Genomic DNA, 19,863 nt, shown 5'->3' with positions numbered 1-19,863 from the left:
TATAAACTGGACAGAAAGAAATATGAGAGGATAATAGAAACAGAGAATAAAAGAAGACAGTGAAGGGGAATGTATAACAGATGTTGTAACTGACCCCACTTCAGGTCATTGCTTTGAGTGTAGTAATACACCTTTCTCTAGCTATCTGGTACCATTATAGATTTACTACCACCTTGGAGATGAATAATGTGCTGCTCCAAGTACTAGGTTCTTCAGGCTCTAGCTTGGGGGGGGGGGGGTCCCAAGAACACTCGCACATTTCAAGTAATAGAGAAATTTCTTTGCAACTTATTTTTGGCAGCCTTAGTAAACACCCTAGGCATGATTACATTGTTACAACACAAAAGCCATGATAAACTCAACATTTCCCTAGGGGCTGTCCAATCCAGAGGTATACAAGGTAGCAAGGTCCTAAGTTCCCTCCACACTCTTCTTCTGCCTGCAGACTGCAGCCCTATGCCTTCCTCCTGTACTGACTGCTGGCCCCCCGCCAGCAACAGACTATATCCCTGTATGGTTTACAAGGCTCTCCAGCCCCAGTTCTCAGGTACCGCTATCTAGACTTCCCTCCAGAGGCAGCTCCCAGGCTGCTGCCTCCAGCTTACTGCTCCTGCTCTCCTAGAGCCTCCGGCTACTTCAAGATCTTGGTCCCCTCTATGTTCTGGATGTTATTTCACTTTCCTGTGCTGAAGACATTATGTAGCCCTCTCTAGCTGGATATTGGACTGGGTGGTAACAGTACAATATCCTCCTTCAAAACCCTCCTTAAAACTCTCCTTTTCTCTGATACCCTCTAAAAACTTGAAAACAGTTAGGCTGCTGGTGTGCTGAAATCACTGCATATCATGCTGACCCGTACTGTTTCTCTGTACTTCCCCATCTGTTTGTATCCATCCATTATCTCTCTTATCTTATACTCCTTGGGGCAGGAACTGTCTTTCTCTTCTGTATTTGTACAGTGTCTCGTTCAATGAGGTCCTAGTACATGATTAGGGATTCTAGTCATTATGGTAATACAAATAATAATAATAAGGACCCAACAGTATTAATACAATATCATGTAAGCCAGCCTGTCATAAATATAAAGGGAAGGGTAAACACCTTTAAAATCCCTCCTGGCCAGAGGAAAAACCCTTTCACCTGTAAAGGGTTAAGAAGCTAGGATAACCTCGCTGGCATCTGACCAAAATGACCAATGAGGAGACAAGACTCTTTCAAAGCTGGAGGGGGGGAGAAACAAAGGCTCTCTCTGTCTGTGTGTTGTTTTGCCAGGAACAGAAAAGGAATGGAGTCTTAGAACTTAGTAAGTAATCTAGCTAGATATGTGTTAGATTCTGTTTTGTTTAAATGGCTGATAAAATAAGCTGTGCTGAATGGAATGTATATTCCTCTTTTTCTGTCTTTTGGTAACTTAAGGTTTTGCCTAGAGGGATTCTCTATGTTTTGAATCTGATTACCCTGTAAGGTATTTACCATCCTGATTTTACAGAGGTGATTCTTTTACTTTTTCTTCAATTAAAATTCTTCTTTTAAGAACCTGATTGCTGTTTCATTGTTCTTAAGATCCAAGGGTTTGGGTCTGTGTTCACCTATGCAAATTGGTGAGGATTTTTATCAAGCCTTCCCCAGGAAAGGGGGTGTAGGGTTTGGGAGGACTTTGGGGGGAAAGATGTTTCCAAACGGGCTCTTTCCCTGTTATATATTTGTTAGACGCTTGGTGGTGGCAGCAATAAAGTCCAAGGGCAAAAGGTAAAATAGTTTGTACCTTGGGGAAGTTTAATCTAAGCTGGTAAAAATAAGCTTAGGGGGTTTTTCATGCAAGTCCCCACATCTGTACCCTAGAGTTCAGAGTGGGGAAAGAACCTTGACACAGCCCAAGACCTTCAATTATCCATTCAGTTCAGAAGATACGAGGCTTGTTCAAGTGCCAGGGACTGGTTAAAAATAACAATCAATGTTAATAATTAATTTATTCCCTAATACTCCCGGTAGGGCCAATCTGGTTAACAAAATAGAACTGAGGGGGACGTTATGCAATAAAAAGGGTTACTTCTTAATACAGTATAGAAAATGAACAGAGAGGCCTGAATTTCATCTTTTGTGTATCATCCCTCATGCAGATCATCAAAGAGATTAAAGATCTGAAGAGGCCAATACATTATCTAATAACCTAAAGCAAACAAGATAAACTACTCTAATAAAATATCTTGGTATTGAGTTCTCCTAGAATTTCTATGCTCTGTTGCAGCTTTCTAAACATATTCTTTTATTTTAAAAGTACACATTTAGGAGAAATTTGCTAGTAGTTTAATCTCATCATAGGGTGATGACATCAGAATACAAATGTTTAAAATGGTGACAAACCTTGTTGTCATGCTGGGCTTCTTGCTACTTCAGCACACAGAATCTGACCTGCCACTGTGTATCACCAGTGTAACTCTATTGAAACTAAAGAAGCAACACCAATGTAAAAATGGAGTAATGCAGTGGACGGACTGCTATTTTGGTAAGGAATGTTTTCTTTCATCTTTGACTGGACAGCAAATTGTACCCTTCCCTCTCATAAATGGTCTAAGTCACTGTGATACAGATCATCTCCAGGACTACTGCATCTGCTTCAAGTGCAATTTATTCTACCTGAGATCAAACAGAGTCAGCAAATGAAAGCTACAGCTGGTGCAGCATGCAGTTGCTCACATACTAAAAACAAAAACTGACTGAAACATAGCACATTTGGTAATACACAGATTGACTACTGGCCCCCATTCATCTCTAAACCAAACTAAAAGTATTACCACTAACATACACAGCCCATAATGCTTAGCTATCTTGGGGAACACCTGATAATCCGCAGCTCTTCATACCAGCTGTACTCCACAGGGACATTGCAACTGAAGAGAGCCAAGATAGAACTCAAGTGCTTATGTTATGGACAGATCATTTTCAGTTGCAGGAAACCATTTGTGTAACTCCTTACTAAAGAAGATCAGAGCGAGGTAAACCTCCATGTGTTCAGATCAAAATATAAGAGTCACCTTTTAAATACAGCCTTTCCCCAATACAAATGTAATAATAATAATTTTAAAATAACTAACTGACAGAAGTCATCTCTGAAGTCAAGAGCTTATTGGGATTCAAATAAAGGACAGAAAATGTATGTGGATAATGAGAAAATGCACAATTATATTAAAAAGCGTGGCAGGGAGAAAGTTTGGAAGGGATACAAACCTTCATGCTTCAGAACATAAGCCAATCTCTGGCTGAGGAGGTTAGGAAAAAACTCCTTATGGGCATATTATTCCATAACACCCACTTCCAGGTTTCTTGCACTTCCCTCTAAAGAATATGATTCTTCCCTTTTTCAGGGAGAGGTTACTAGACTAGATGGATCACCGATCGAACACAGTATGGCCATTCTCATATTACAAACAAACTCCCTGGAACAATGAGGAGGCAGAGAGGACACCTTTTTGGCTTTTATGCTTTTTACATAAAGTTTAGTGCTTAGGTAGCACTTAGTAATATCTTAGAAAAAATGTGCACTGACCTGATGGAGCAAAGGAATACTATAGTAATTAACCTTTATTTATACAGAGCTATATTTATCAAAAGGTGCAGGGATTCTAGTCCATCTAGATCCAAAAATCTACTTTCCTATGCACCACCCCTGCACAATGATATACAATGTAGCAATTTAGCTATATCCTTTGGGAAGCACTTTGCAGTGAAATTTAACTTTACATATATAGAGAGAAAATCTGCTTTCAGATACAGAGGTGCTATTTCCCCCTGGGGTGGTTACAAGAGTGCAGGTAACAGAGGTCAGTATCTGTCCCTTAAAAGCACAGTGAACACAGGTGCTTAAAACAACTTGTTCCCACTATTTTGTTCAGTGTCTCCTCACTCTCTAAGAGAACGCCCACCCTCCTCTGGCATAGTTTCCAACACGTGAGAGAGAGAGAGACAGAGGGAAATTGTCTTTCGGAAGGACTCAGCTGTCATGAGCCAGGATGGCACTGGGCTTTGGGATACCTACCATGCTTCGCGCCTGCCAGGATGAGGAGTTGCAAAGAGGTGACTGGATGGCCTGGCCAGGCAGGGGATTTTGTGAGGCAGACCCTGGAGCTAACAATCAGGTACGTGTACTGAGGTACCTGGCACCGGCCTTACCTGTCTGGCTAACGGGGGCAGGCGGGGCCGCACTTTCTGCCTGGCTCTAAATCTGGCCCAACTAAGCCGATGTCACAACTTGCCAAGGCCGCAGAGATGGCCCGTCACAGCCCGCCCACGATGGAACCCCTTCCCACCCGGGTTAGCGGGACTGATTCAAAACCACCTGGCAAATGTCCCCCGTGTAGACACAGAAGTGGACTGTCTAGACCTAGGACACTTTCCTTTCGGCTTCCATTGACCACAGCAGCGTCACCCCATCAGCCCCCGCACTCAGCAAGGCTGGGCTAGGGCCAGCTCCCCAGTAGTCCGAGGAAAGTCAATGACTCGCCCTGCCCCTCCCCCACAGTCCTTGCACCGGACGCTACGGGGGGGAAGGAGAGGTGTAAAGGAGTGCGCAGGCGTGAGAGAAGACGAGGGTTGGGTTTTCGAGGACGTCAGTGTGGTGACGTGTGTCCGCGGAGCTTCTCCGCCAATCACATCCCCACTTGTTGGCCGGCTGCCGCGCCCCCTGCGTCGGAGAAGGACAAAGTCATTGAGCAGGGTCGCTATCCGCCCTGTGAGCGGAGGTGCCGGTGGAGCAGCGGAACCTAGAGCGCGCGCCGCCGCCGCCATTTTAGAGGGTGAGTGTCAGGGAGCTGGGCCGAGCCGGCGCGTGCTCTCCCCGGAGCGCGCGGGACTGAGCTTCTGGGTCCTGCTCGCTGCGGGGCTGCGGCCGGTGCCCCGGCGAGCGCGCGGTCGCTGCTAACTCCCGCTTCGTGTCCGCCTGTCTCCCCAGGCCGCCATGTTCTCGTCCGTCGCGCCGCTCGCCCGCCTAAACCCATTCCACGCGCCCCATTTGCAGCTGCTCCAGGACGGCGTGAGGAAGCGCCCGGACCCCACCGAGCCGCCCAGCCCCCAGAGGAGCCTGGCGGCTGCCGCTGTCGCGGAAGGTAAATGGAGCAGCTGGAAGGGAGGCCGCGGTCGCCCTCCCGAGTCACTCCGTCCCGGGAGTAGGACGGGCTCTGCCCGCCGGAGCTGGGAGGAGCTTGGGCTACCCGCCTGCATGTCGGCCTGGCTGGGGAGGGGCCGCCTCGAGCGGGCCTCTCCGGTGCTTTTTGGAGGGCAAGGAAGGGCACGGGGCGTGGGAGGCGCGCCCAGTCTCGGCTCGTTCCTGGCTTGCGTCGGGTCCCAGGTGCTCAGGGTCCGGTCGCCCCGCGCCCGGGGCGACTCTGGGCCCGGCTCTGCCGCGGTAACCTTGACGCGGTCAGGCCGCAGGCCTGTGTCCCCCGCTTCTGGGAGAGCCAGAGCGGACACCTTCTCCAGTGCGTGAGCCCCTGAAACCTGTGCCAGGTGCTGGGGCACAGGGCAGTGCGGCTGCTGCTAGTTCACGGCCACCCAGGGAAGCGCGGGCAGAGACTACAAGGACTGCCAGTCATGTATTCCCTCTTCTGGGTATTTCCCTGGCACATACCGCCATAGACTGGGCCCACCATCCATGTCTTAAATTAAAGTAAGGGCATGTTATCTGTAGAAAGTAAATTTCCTGTGGCCGCCACCAGAGTTTTTAAAGGGAAGAGGAATATCTTGCTAATAGAGGGAATAGATCTGGCATGTATTGAAAATCCTTCATGGTTTGATATTTTTTTTTCTGTAATGCAAACTCCATTTGAAGGATGTACAAATTCTGTGAATTTTTAAAAGTAATTGGGTACAAACTGGAAATCTAGACAACTTCATCAATTAGTCAAAGTACCACCCTTTTCTCTCTGAATATCCTAGCCAAATTTTCAGTGCTTCACAGACATGAGTCTATGAAATGGCTTTTTTCTATCTTTTTTCTATTTTTCTAAAAAATTGATATAAAGGTATCTTCCTAGACATAAAGTGCTGTCAAACTCTGCAGTGTGGCAAATGAAAAATTCTATCATGTCATGGCCATAATCTTGTGTGGGTAACAATAGTAATTTAAAAAAAAAAAAAAATCTGCGAGTGGTGCTTGTATCAAGGAAAGTTTCCAGTTAATTAATAATACTGGCACTTTTTTCTTCATTAGATCTCCATTCTCTTTACAAAGGAGGTCTGTATCACTATCTCCATTTTATAGACTGGGAAACTCAGTCATAGAGGTGATTTGTCCAAGGACGCCTGGCAGTCCAGTGGCTGAGCTGAAAATAGAGCCCAGGTCTCCGGATACATGGTCTGGTGCTTTAGCCCAGGGGTGGGCAAACTTTTTGGCCAGAGGGCCACATTGGGGTTGCAAAACTGTATGGAGGGCTGGGTAGGGAAGGCTGTGCCTCCCCAAACAGTGGGCGGAAGCCAGGCTGTCTGCCCCCCTTCAGAACCCGCAACCCATCCAACCCCCTCTGCTTCTTGTTCCCTGACTCTCCCCTCCTGGGACCCCCACCCCTGACTGCCTCCTGGGACCCCCTGCCCCTTATTCAACTCCCCCACCCCCAGGAGCTCACAGCCCTGCCGCCCGGATGGAGCCAGCCCTGCGGCGGCATGGCTGTGGGGGAGGGGAGGACAGAAGGTGAGGGGCCGGGGGCTCAGGGGCCAGGCAGGATGGTCCCGTGGACCATAGTTAAACTGCTGGGATTTATTATAAAATGAATATGCAGCTAAGGTGACATCTTTTCTTAAAGAAAGATGGTCTCCTGCTTCATTATGTACTTTTCTCCCTTCTTGGTTGCACAGATGCTAATGTGCTGCAAAGAGACCAAGAGTGCCATAGAGGGATAAATTCAGGCTTTTCTTTAGTGATGAGTAACTGAGCACCTCACATACTAATTTATATTCCAGGATGTAGAAAAGTGTAATCACCACTTCATAGATAACAGTGGCTTTCCCAAGGCTGCACACAGACACTGGGAACAGAATCCATTAGTTTTGATGCTAGTCAAGTGCACCTAGCATAAGATCATCCTTTCTCTGTCAAGACTATTTTTAAAAGTGTAGTATATGAGTTTTGTAGAATATGCCCTATATTAATACTGGTTTATCAGTTCTGTCCTATTATCATTTCAGAGAGGCTTTATTTGGTTCCTGAGGAAATAACTATTGTACCTTTTGATTGACTTTGTTCTAACCAAGACTCTGAATTATTCTTGAGAAACTGTAGAGGTGGTATTGACCACAGTGTATTCTTCTGGAAAGTTGTCCCAGACTCCAACCTAAACAGAATAAAGGAAATAACGTAAACGTTAATCTTTCTTATGTTTGGAGGCCATTTGATACTGTCCCTGGATCTTGACTTCCTAGTAAACTGAAGAAATGTAACACTTGTCATTGTCTCTGCTGAATAATTTTATTATACAGTAACAAAGTTAAAAATACTTAAGTGTGGCTTCATGTGAAGGAAACATCCAAGAATAAGAATCTGAAAGCATAACTTTTGGATGCAAGACTACTTTGAGTATTTCTGCTTTGGGATAATGGGAATCCTCCAGTAATAGGACTGAACATGTATTTTCTTTCTGATTGAAAAGGCAAGAACATTAGATAAACTATGGTTTTTAAAAAAAAAAAAGTACACGCAACCTTTACATTTGAAATACTTTAAGCTCTTAAGCTAACAGGATACATACAATTACAAATGAATACATTTCAGAAATAAGCTGATATATTGATTTAAATCACCAATTTTAATCATACATTAGCAAGCCAGGGAACTTTGATTAACTTATCCTGGTTTTGCATTTGAGTTTTCCTAAAGAGTTAATTTTCATGGATTGGCATAAGCATTAAAACATGTTTACTTTTTTAAAGTAAATATAGCCTAATAAACTTGATACTTGCTAACCAGGAGAATATACAGTATACAAACTTGCATAATTGTGTATATTTAGTGTCTTAATTTTTACTTTCTTATTATGTTAGAAAATGGTGAATGATGCATTTCTTCACTAGATTGATTTAGTGAGTGAGGAAAAAACAACTTGTGATTTGTCCCAGTCCACATTTGAATGGAAATTGGGTTAATGTAGAAACATTGAAAAACAGCTCTTGTGCCTCGTACTTGAGAGCCCAAGTTCAAGGTTATTCACCGACTTACCTTCCACCTCTTAGGGAGGTGGAGAACAGACTTCACAGGAGAGCGCATTGCCATTGACTTAGCTTGTCTTCATCAGACCCGGTAATCGATTCCTGGCAAGTACTCCTAATAAACGCCTAAAGAACAGAAGCAACTCACAGGGTGGCATTTGTTGTGTGTAGTCACATTACAGGTGAAATTAAACATTCAAAACCAGGCAGGCTAAAAACTTGCACATTTAATACATTAAAGTAAATAAGTCTGTTACATTACTAACTTACGATTCCATACAGTTTTAGATACAGAAGTTGCTTCTGGTTGACCTTAATTTAAAAATCTGGACATGTTCTGGCTAGTACATTTAAGGACATCTTATTTAAACTTGAATCTTAATGTTTGAATTTGGCCATGTAGTATTGCAGGTCTCTGAGGCCCATATGAAAGTAGAGATGCTAAACCCTTTGACTGCACCAATAAGAATAAGGAGTAAATTTGCCGGGAAGGTGGTGATTGCTGGGCTAAAGTATACTTACTTGCTGGATCTTGCTTTGTGGATCATCTTGCATCATACCATCTAATGGAGGGTCTAGTAAAACTGAAGCCCTTGCTGTTGGAAGGAAAGAGCTCTTTTTCCCAATAAGCCTTAATTGTTACTGCAAGGAAGCTACTTTGCCTTACTAAGGCTTCCAGTGTGTCCCTGCTTTTGTTTATATTCTCAAATATAAGAGTGAAATATGATTATCCTTTCACAGCTACTTTCTGGAGTCTTAATGGAGCTGAGACATTGAACAAAAGGTCATATTTAGGCCAGTTTAAACACAATTTTGAATGGTTTATTAATGGAGTGAGTAGGGTGGGCCCCTCACGGAAGGGGCAGGGTAGATCCTGGGTTGCACTTAAATCCCAAAAGTGGTCTTGTGCATAAAAAGGTTGGAGATCACTGAACTAGAGGTATTGTTAAACCAGTGAGACTTCATGTATATGGGTTCTCTTACATATGTGCTTAATCATGCTCATGTAAGTGTCCTTACCAAAGCTGCACTGATTCAACTAACCTGGACTTACAACCAGTGCATCGTTGTGCAGGCCAGGCCAGAGTCCTAACTGTTTCGCTGCCTGTCTCTTCAAAGGCTTTCTTCAATCTGTTAAATTTTTGCTTGCACCTAAATAAAACTCAACTGTAAAGAATGAGGTGCACTACTAAATTAAAAACTTTAATATTTGGCTCAATATTTCATTAAAAGGACAAGCTCCCTCAGTGAAAACTTTGACAAATGAGAATGTAAATGGACACTTTCAAGTTGGTAGGCCCAGAACTCAAACTAGCTGCTCTTTCTTTGGTCCAAAAAATTAGGAATGAAGCCAGGAGCCAGTGGCATAGTATCTGAGCTACCCATTAGTCAACTAGTATCTGTCTCAGGAAGATAGACATCATTAAGGCAACCACTTCCGTTTCCAATAATCCTCAAGCATATTAGATTGGATTTTAAACATGAAATACTAACAGTATCTTCTTCACAGGCTTGTACAGTTAAGTGTACAAACTTTAACACTTTTCTTTCTGATTAAACAGAGGAGTATAGCTGTGCATATGGCTCAGGCAGATTCTTTCTCCTTTGTGGCCTTGGTGGGATTATTAGCTGTGGCACAACACATACAGCATTGGTTCCCCTAGACCTGGTTAAATGCAGAATTCAGGTTTGTTTTGCATGTTGAATGTGGTAAAACTTACAAAGCATGGTAATGAAGTGTGATACATGTCTGCTAACAGAAGCTGGAGGAGTAAGTTATCCATCAAGCAAGATGTTCACCAGCTGTGCATGAGGCTTATATAAAAGCATGGTGTCTTTATTTTTTGCTGCAGAGGAATACAGTTGTGAATATGGCTCGCTCAAGTTTTATGCTCTCTGTGGTTTTGGTGGGGTCCTAAGTTGTGGCCTGACGCACACTGCAGTCGTACCTCTGGATTTAGTGAAATGTCGTATCCAGGTTTGTATCTGAAGGAAACAAACTCCAAAGCTTCTTTAACTTACTCTATTTTCGTATTTAGTCCAGAGGCTGTATGTTTGAGTTTTACAATGGGTATAGTGTAATACCTTAACACTAGTGCTAGGTAGAAAGAAGAAATAAGCAAGCTTTAATGTTCTTTTTGGATTAAATGAACATCCATTGGATTAATAAAAAGAACTTTGCATCCATGTGATGCAGATGAATGGTAGCATAGATGAATAGGGAAAACTTCTAACCACTTTGGCTAAAACAAATCCAGGCTGAAATCTCAATTACAGTTGAGAAACGTGCTTTTGAGTAACTCATGGCAAAACTTCATTCAAAAGTTTGCCACCAATTGTCTTAAGTATCTTGTGACCAAAGACTAGTGAAACACCTGTGTGGGGGGCATAGGAATAATATACCTGTTTCTCAGAATTCCGGAAGTAGGGGGAAATAAAATTACCTTCAGAGTATCAGAGATGCATGATGTGCATATGTAAGAGTTATATGAAAATTAATACAGAGGACTTATGTGCATGGATATTGGATTGAGTTTTTAATTTGAGGCTTTCTTATGAACAAACGGAAAATGCATAGCAGTTGGAAGCTAACGCTTGTGTTAAAATGATACTAAAACTTGGAATTACTTGAGTTTCCAGATCAAATTAATGCTTGCATGGTTAGCTATCAATGACTATACGAAAAATGTGTTGTAGGCCAGCAGTCAAATGGTAAAACACGATTAAGTAGACTTGGAGAAACTGAATGCCCATTCCATTTGAATGTATACATTACTTGCATGGAAAAATAAGGATCTAATTATTATACATTCATTGGTTAATGGCACAACTAAGCAGCTGTTCAGCCAAAGGCTTATGCTCAAAGAGTGAGGTAGATTAAAGCACATCTCTAAACTGCTAGAAATTCACTGGCTTTCAGGTTACTGTGTGAGGTGAGCAGTGTTTCTAGAGCTAGTAGACATATAATTGTGGTAAAACTTCTGAGACTGGGAGAAATGGATGTGAACTTTGTGCCTGTGCAACAGTTCCTGATTTCTTAAAGGAACAGTCTTGTTATCCTTTCATTTAGAATTGCATGTCATTCAGAAATCTCTCAACCTGCTTTAACGGTGGAAGTTGATGTATTTTTTGGGGCAGTTGTGATCCCGTTATGAAAGATGCAGTGAACTTAACTAGCATTCAGTCAAATACACTATACTTCAGGTGAAGGCATCATAAACTCTTGTACATGGTTTGGGTTGAAACCACTGCAGTCAAGTAAATATTCATGTTTTACCAAATAAAACCTGCAATTTGTTAAATGTTTTACTTAAAGTAAACTTCCTTCTACTCTAAATAGAGGAATATTCATAATTTCTAAAAGTATGCAGGTAACTGAGCACTTCTGTAACGTTGTACTCTGAAACTGCCTCCATAAAACAGGCTCTAAAGAGCCATCGGATTCTGAATTTTAAAGTAATTAAATAGACATGCTTGACACTTCTGAGTTATTAACTTATAAACTGTCTCTTTAGTATACATGAAATCTAGTGTCTTGACTTTTTTAAAAGATCTGTGCTCCACCTGCTCCATCGTCATCCCTGTCAGTTCTTATGGCTTTGTATGGCATTCTCCTCCTTTCATATTGCCCTGAGTCTCAAATAAGAGAAGCTAATGTCAAGTGTTAAATGCACAAAATCAAGAAATAGTGAGACTTCCTCTAAATCTTTATCACAATCTCATGATGTAGCAGTAGTATTAAATTGATTAGCTTCCTTTACTATTTACAACAGTAAAGCTAGTCTAGCTCTAAGAACATTACTGAATTGAATACTGGATTATTACTGAAATATCACTCAAACATATTTTCACAAAGTTTACATCTTCTGTATACCAGGAACACACTGCAGAAGTAAAAATAAGAACAGGAAATAAGACCGAAGGAAGGTGAGGCCTTGATAAGTCTATAGTGAGGTGGGCAACAAGTTAGGCCCAAGATTACTTAAGAATCTGCAGTAAGATTTTTATAATTCATATTTTTGTAGTTTCAAAAAACCCAACTAGTAACTGAAATACTACTTCTGTTGCTGAGCAAATGGTGAGGTGAGCTTAAGGGCTCAGTCTACACTTACATTTTATACTAGCATAGTCATGTCCAGTAAAATCACATTCTTAACTGACATTGCTGTTCTGGCATAACCCTTAAGTGTGGAAACACCTATACTGATATAACTGCTTATTCTAGTTCAGGGAACTGGCATAAGCACAGTTATGCCAGTATAAATGTGCCCACACTTGAAGGGTTGTGTGGAAAGCTATCCAGCAAAATTTCTAATGTAGTCAAAGGGCCACATCTTTTGAAACTATAGATATGGAACAAACAGTAAAAAATAACTTGAAATAGCATAATTTCCTCATGTCAGTATCTACAGACTGAATTTCAGCTGACAGCGGCAAGCCTAATAATTGAGACTAGTTAACGACCATTAAGATTATAAGTAAAGGTAATTTAGTGTAGAAATCTGTATAATGGCACTGTGGGAAGAGGATAGAAAACTTACTGTGGATGGGGGTGTGTGGGAACCTACTGCCTGTACCATATAGCTAACTTTCCAATTTGTTTAGGTGGACCCACAAAAATACAAAAGCATCTTCAATGGATTCTCAGTTACAGTTAAAGAAGATGGCTTTCGTGGTCTGGCTAAGGGATGGGCTCCAACCTTTTTTGGATACTCAATGCAAGGGCTCTGCAAATTTGGTTTCTATGAAGTGTTCAAAGTCCTGTATGGCAACATTCTAGGAGAGGTAAGCTTTAAGTTGTCTACCACACTTTTTTGAAACCCAGTTTGTGTTGCATATTTGTGTAGCTAATTCACTTTACAACAGAAATACTGAATTCAGTTTGAAAGAATACTTCAGTATAAAACTTTTGGTTCCATTTGCATTTCAGGAGAATGCATATTTGTGGCGTACATCACTCTACTTGGCTGCCTCTGCCAGTGCAGAGTTTTTTGCTGATATTGCTCTGGCTCCAATGGAAGCTGCAAAGGTTCGCATTCAGACCCAGCCTGGATATGCTAACACTTTGAGACAAGCTGCTCCAAAAATGTTTGCAGAAGAAGGTGTATGGGCGTAAGTATCTGTATCAGTTTCTCTCTCCTGGAATATAAGAAGTTTCTTGATCCTTATTAGCGAAGGAAAATAATTCTTCTGTTTAGCCTTAACAGTGGCTATAGCATTAAGTAAAATCTTCGATGCTTTCTACCTTGTCATATATTGTACATAAATAGTGAAGGGTACTTTGAAGATTCTGTATATCAAAACAGAATATCAGGAAATCATTACATTGCTAAAACAAGCTGCTGAAGTCAGCAAGTTAATGTAGTCAACATGTTCCTTAGATCCATCTTTGTGGATATCTCTTGTACTGAGTTCTGCTTGTTAACTTTAGTTTCTGGTAGTTCCAGTCAACTGATATTCAGCAACTTTTTGTTGTACAGTCAAAGATGCTTGAGTCATTGGCATGTGAGAGTAATATACCTGCACATTTGCCTGTGTTCTGATATCAATGGCTGTAGATCTACATGTCATTTCTCACTATCAGGACTTGGCTGGTATGCAGACATGAGTTATTAACTTGCACTTACAACAGGGAAATGACTACAAAATGGCATCACCTTGACTTTTCTCTTTCCTGTCATAACTGCTTATCTTTCTGACAAACACTTGAGCCTGTACAATTGTTTAAGTTGTTTCTTAGTAGATGGCACAAGCCAGAAACACAGCTTCACTTTTCAGGTCTGGCAGTTAGATTTCCTAACTAAAAATAAGCAAACAACTTAGATATACAGGCCACTGAGATAGTAAATTGGAGCTGCTTTAGTGCTGTCTAGTTTCTTTTCAGAGTAGAATTGCACTCCAGAGTAGGCTATTATTTGCTACAATTCTGACTCTCTCCACTTTTAAGGTTCTACAAAGGTGTTGTTCCTTTATGGATGAGACAGATTCCATACACAATGATGAAATTTGCCTGCTTTGAACGTACAGTTGAAGCTCTCTACAAGTATGTGGTTCCGAAGCCCCGGAGTGAATGTTCCAAGCCAGAACAATTGGTTGTCACATTTATAGCTGGCTACATTGGTAAGGAGGCCTTTGAACACTGATTCTTTCAGAAATGTCTGAAAACTATGAAAAATCTTATGTCCTGGGTTTTTACTACTGTGATTCCAGAAACTATAATTGAAAATTAGGTACTTTTTCTGAACATCTTAATGAGGTTAGACAGGGAAAAATTACAAAACTTTTGTTAGGAAAAGAATGAGTAGCTACACGAAAAATGGTCTTGGTTTTATTGATTCTCAACTGAATTATGAAATGCCATGAACATTGCTCTTTATGTAAAGTGCAATCATGAGATCCTGTATCTCCTAAGCTGTAAGAGGTACAGGTTTTGGCAGAAGGAGCACTAGTTTAGCAGAGCAAAGGAAGGTTTGCGGGAGGAAGTGATTACATAATTGACACCCTTAAATTTGTCAGAATGAAACTCCTCTACACAGAGGAGATTTACAGGAGCAGAGCAGCAGTGCACAGGGCCGCTCGGTTAGCGAATCAGATGGGCATTGACCCACTGTTGGGATAGGGTAGAGATTATCACAAGAGGTGAGGCTTGCATACGACTGCAGACCAGGGCTCCCAAGCCACACAAGAGCAGACTCTGTTCTGTCAGGATTTAAGAGCTATGGCAGCCACGTTCTCCCTGCTGCCTGGCTACTAAGTTGCACAGAAATGTGGCGCTGTTTCCATTAGCAGGTAACTGCTGTTAAGCTAAGTCCCTTTGATTCTACTATAGCAAACAGTAAATACTGTATTGATACATTTCTTTCAGCTGGTGTTTTCTGTGCCATTGTTTCTCATCCTGCTGACTCTGTGGTGTCTGTGCTGAACAAGGAAAAGGGCAGTTCGGCTTCACAGGTTCTTGTGAGGCTTGGATTCAAAGGTAAAAACTTTAACTTGGACAGGAGTTTTATGTATAATAATGTCTCCCAGTCACTAATGCTTATGTTTTACTCAACAGGGGTATGGAAGGGTCTGTTTGCTCGTATTATTATGATTGGTACGCTGACTGCACTACAGTGGTTCATCTACGATTCTGTCAAGGTTTATTTCAGACTTCCTCGTCCACCTCCACCTGAAATGCCAGAATCCCTAAAGAAGAAGCTTGCTCTAACTGAATAGACAAATCATGGACTGACTTTTCTGGTTGACCAGCATTAATGAGAAACTTTGCTCATTAAACTTTTATATATTTGACCATGTAGGAAACTAAAATTCTGTAACTGATACAATTATTGGTTGTGCCCTTATCCCAAGTGAGGGTTCAAAAACTTCTATTGTCATTATCTGTTTAAATAAATGGGAACTAGAGTGATTAGTGTGTCATTTGGTATCATACATGTAAATTTAAAACTTTGCAAGAGCAAATACTGTACCTTGAATCTTTAAGTGAGCCCAGAGTTTAGAAGCTCTTGAAATGCAAGAATGGCATCTCATAAAGGTCTCCAAGAGTCTCTCTCAGATCTTGAGAGAAGTAGTAAGCACCATGTCCCTAGCTATATCTGAAGAGCACAAATGTAGTTCTAGGGATACAAAGGTGGCATAAACTTGAATTTTGCATTCTAGTGATTTGGGGGCTGCTGGCTGATTCCAGGAGGCTGCCCCACAATTTATGGTAGTCTGAAGGAAGACACCATAACTTCGAGCAGCCAGCAGTCCTGACTGCAAAATGGCAGCCAGGGAAGTGCAGCATAGGGGGCACCCTGGGGCAGTGAAGAGGTGGCATCAGCCACTTACCTCATAGGTCTCTTTTTCACTTATCAGACCAGATAACTTATGCTGGCTTGTTGACCAGATTCTGCTTTTGGTGTGGTGCATAATCCATATGATGCATGGACTCTGTATGACAACCACCTATTTCAGTGATTCCCAACTTTAGTACAGAGCCTTTTTCTCTTTTATCAACCCACCCAGGTGCAACTTCATGGGGGGAGACGAAGGGTCTCGGTCATAGGCCAGTGTCCTTCTCCTTTGCTGTTGCTGCCACTGCCTCATCACCTCACTCACTAAAGGTGCATCAGCCACCCACTGTAGCACCCTCTGCTCCAGCACTGCAACTCTAATCCCATCTTGGAGTGGAGGGGAGAACCCATGGAGGGTGGGAGGGTTCTCCCCTCCACTCTTCTGGTGTACTGTCTAGAGGGGTGTTAACTCTCTCTCCCTGTTCTGCTGCTACCATGGGAATGGCAACCAGATTTGATTATGTACATGCTGGCTTAGAAGTACAGAAAACTGCTTTCATTTTATGTATATCAAAGACTATGCTGTACCTGTCAAATACACTTGCTTTCCACTAGCACAGTATTGAAATTACTAGGTGTCTGCTTAAGTAATGCTTAGGGTATTTATTTGGAAATATGTACTGGTTAAGAATAACAGTCTGGTTATAGACAATATGAATAGTTGTAATTCATTTACCTTTCTATCTAAAGAGATGATGCAGTGCACAATGATAAAATATAATAAACATCCAGCTTGGTTCTTGTAGTGCATGAGTACCTCTTGAAAATTTAATTTTTTTGTTGTATGATACTCTTCCAAAACTTCAACAGAAAAGAGAGGGGTGAGGGGAGAACTAGCAGAAACTTGGGTCAGTTGAAGTTACTAGCTGAAGAACAGTGTAGATATGAGCTACTTTTTTTCCCCTCTAGTAGCTTGAGTGAAGAATGAGTCACAGGTGAAATCAACATAAAATGTTGGCAAATATTACAAAAAACCTCTTGAGCACTGGTTAGGAACACATACAATGTTAAGATGAACTGTGTAAGTAACTAAGATTAGGGCCAGAAATACATGCTGAATGCCCTTAATGACCAGGATACGAGTGATGGGTAGCACAGAAACAAGCTTTAAATTACCTTACCCATTACTGAAATCCACTATCATTTTTTTCACTGAAGACACTTCATAATGCCTTATTCTGTGACCGTACATGTATTGTAAGGCTGCATAGGATGTATTTGTTTCTCCAAAACACAATTGTAGTATATCTTTACCAAACTAAGAAGTGCAAGAATAGTTTGAGGTTTCTAAGGTAAACAAACATAAGAATGGCCATACTAGGTCTGACCAAAGGTCCATCTAGCCCAGTATTCTGTTGTCCGACTGGCAAGTACCAGGTGCCCCAGAGGGAGCGAACAGAACAGGTAATCATCAAGTGATCCATCCCCTGTCGCCCATTCCCAGCTTCTGGCAAACAAGTTAGGGACACCATCCCTGTCCATCCTGGCTAATAGCCATGGATAGACCTAGCCTCCATGAATTTATCTAGTTCTTTTTTTTGAGCCCTGTTATAGTCTTGGCAGAGGATGTTGTGAAGGCCAAGGAATTTCAAAGGTTGAGTGTGCGTTGTGTGTGTGTGGGGGGGGGGGAAAATACTTCCTTTGGTTTGTTTAAACTTGCTGCTTATTAATGTCCCGAGTTCTTTGTTATGAAAAGGAGTAAATAACACTTCATTTACTTTCTCCACACCAGTCATGATTTGTAGACTTCTATATCACCCCCATCCCCCGCCAGTGGTTCTACCTACTGCCATCCTATACAATATTCTAGCAGCATTCTGGGGAATGAGGGTAAGATTTATGTAACATCACTCCTGTACTCCTTTTTAAAGAAGCTAAAGTGGGTGGATAAGCTTAGTTTCTTCTCCTGTTTCCTGCAGGAGCAGCATTTTTCTGGCCAGCTGAATTTAGTTTTAAGTTTAGCTTTCTTCTGGCAGGATTACTCCGACTCTTCTGAGGCATAGGCTGTAGAAGTACTATACTAGATGTCTAGAATGTCATTCCATCACAGGCAAGAACTGAGTTACAACTAAACAGCTCCCATTTTTGGATACTCCATTTACATCCCTCCTGGCTGGAGCTTTGTGGTTTGTTCTTTTTTTTTATTTTTGCTGTTACAGCTAATCTGAATTTCTAATATTCCACTGGTAATATCTAGTTGTTGCTATATGGATGTTTCTACACTTTTGTAATGGAAGTAATCTGTTTGGATGTCTATGTAAAATTACACTCCAAAATAACTCCAAGAGTGAGGAAAAGTGCTGGTTAGGATCAGAAGGAATGGTGTGAATGAAGTTGAATCAGCAAAGGTAAGCTTAGCCCTGGTCTACACTAGGAGTTTAGGTCGAATTTAGCAGTGTTAAATCGATGTAAACCTGCACCCGTCCACACGATGAAGCCCTTTTTTCGACTTAAAGGGCTCTTAAAATCGATTTCCTTAATCACCTCTGACAAGTGGATTAGCACTTAAATCGGTCTTGCCGGGTCGAATTTGGGGTACTGTGGATGCAATTAGACGGTATTGGCTTCCGGGAGCTATCCCAGAGTGCTCTATTGTGACCGCTCTGGACAGCACTCTCAACTCAGATGCACTGGCCAGGTAGACAGGAAAAGACCCGCAAACTTTTGAATTTCAGTTTCCTGTTTGCATGGTCACCTGCAGCTTGCCACGCTGGCCAGAGCTCATTAGCAGAGGTGACCATGATGGAGTCCCAGAATCGCAAAAGAGCTCCAGCATGGACCGAACAGGAGGTACGGGATCTGATTGCTGTATGGGGAGAGGAATCCGTGCTATCAGAACTCCGTTCCAGTTTTCGAAATGCCAAAACATTTGTCAAAATCTCCCAGGGCATGAAGGACAGAGGCCATAACAGGGACCCGAAGCAATGCTGCGTGAAACTTAAGGAGCTGAGGCAAGCCTACCAGAGAGGCGAACGGCCGCTCTGGGTCAGAGCCCCAAACATGCTGCTTCTATGATGAGCTGCATGCCATTTTAGGGGGTTCAGCCACCACTACCCCAGCCGTGTTGTTTGACTCCTTCAATGGAGGCAACACAGAGGCAGGTTTTGGAGACAAGGAAGATGATAGCTCACAGCAAGCAAGCGGAGAAACCGGTTTTCCCGACAGCCAGGAACTGTCTCACCCTGGACCTGGAGCCAGTACCCCCCGAACCCACCCAAGTCTGCCTCCCGGACCCGCCAGGCGGAGAAGGGAACTCTGGTGAGTGTACCTTTTTAAAATACTATACATGGTTTAAAAGCAAGTGTGTTTAATTTGCCCTGGCATTTGCGGCTCTCCTGGATGTACTCCCAAAGCCTTTGCAAAAGGTTTCTGGGGAGGGCAGCCTTATTCCACCCACCATGGTAGGACACTTTACCACACCAGGCCAGTAGCACGTACTCGGGAATCATTGTAGAACAAAGCATTGCAGTGTATGTTTGCTGGCATTCAAACAACATCCGTTCTTTATCTCTCTGTGTTATCCTCAGGAGAGTGATATCATTCATGGTCACCTGGTTGAAATAGGGTGCTTTTCTTAAGGGGACATGCAGAGGTGCCCATTCCTGCTGGGCTGTTTGCCTGTGGCCGAACAGAAATGTTCCCCGCTGTTAGCCACGTGGTGTGGGGAGGCAAAATGCGACCCTGGAACGAAAGCACATGTGCTGTGTATGTAATGTTAACAGCAAGGTTTACCGTGAAAGAGTGTAGCCATTGTTCTAGAAAATGTCTTTTTAAACACCACTGCCTTTTTTTTTTTTTTTTTTTTTTTTCTCCACCAGCTGCATGTGTTTCAATG

General features: G+C 42.4%; 1 protein-coding gene and 1 non-coding gene across 2 annotated transcripts; both read left to right on the top strand.

Annotated features, from left to right (window-relative positions):
* Positions 1–4,543: 4,543 nt before the first annotated feature.
* Positions 4,544–16,773, top strand: SLC25A3 (solute carrier family 25 member 3). Its single transcript, XM_037884554.2, has 8 exons — positions 4,544–4,793; positions 4,949–5,102; positions 10,047–10,171; positions 12,799–12,978; positions 13,124–13,305; positions 14,141–14,313; positions 15,059–15,169; positions 15,248–16,773. Exons 2-8 carry the CDS (start codon positions 4,955–4,957, stop codon positions 15,406–15,408), a joined length of 1,080 nt encoding a protein of 359 aa, XP_037740482.1. The 5' UTR covers positions 4,544–4,793; positions 4,949–4,954; the 3' UTR covers positions 15,409–16,773.
* On the top strand, positions 13,561–13,800 carry LOC114021635. Its single transcript, XR_003566117.2, has one exon. It is a non-coding gene; the product is annotated as a small nucleolar RNA SNORA53 (small nucleolar RNA).
* Positions 16,774–19,863: the final 3,090 nt, after the last annotated feature.

This window comes from Chelonia mydas, chromosome 1 (assembly GCF_015237465.2).
Source record: "Chelonia mydas isolate rCheMyd1 chromosome 1, rCheMyd1.pri.v2, whole genome shotgun sequence".
Lineage (NCBI taxonomy): Eukaryota > Metazoa > Chordata > Testudines > Cheloniidae > Chelonia > Chelonia mydas.
This window is presented reverse-complemented; position numbering and strand designations above follow the sequence as displayed.

Bases quoted from the DNA above. Each gene is read 5' to 3' on its own strand.
- SLC25A3 (XM_037884554.2), top strand. From the start codon at position 4,955: ATGTTCTCGTCCGTCGCGCCGCTCGCCCGCCTAAACCCATTCCACGCG. The intron at 12,979-13,123 runs GTAAGCTTTAAG...TTTGCATTTCAG, and splicing joins ATGGCAACATTCTAGGAGAG to GAGAATGCATATTTGTGGCG. The intron at 13,306-14,140 runs GTAAGTATCTGT...TCCACTTTTAAG, and splicing joins GCAGAAGAAGGTGTATGGGC to GTTCTACAAAGGTGTTGTTC.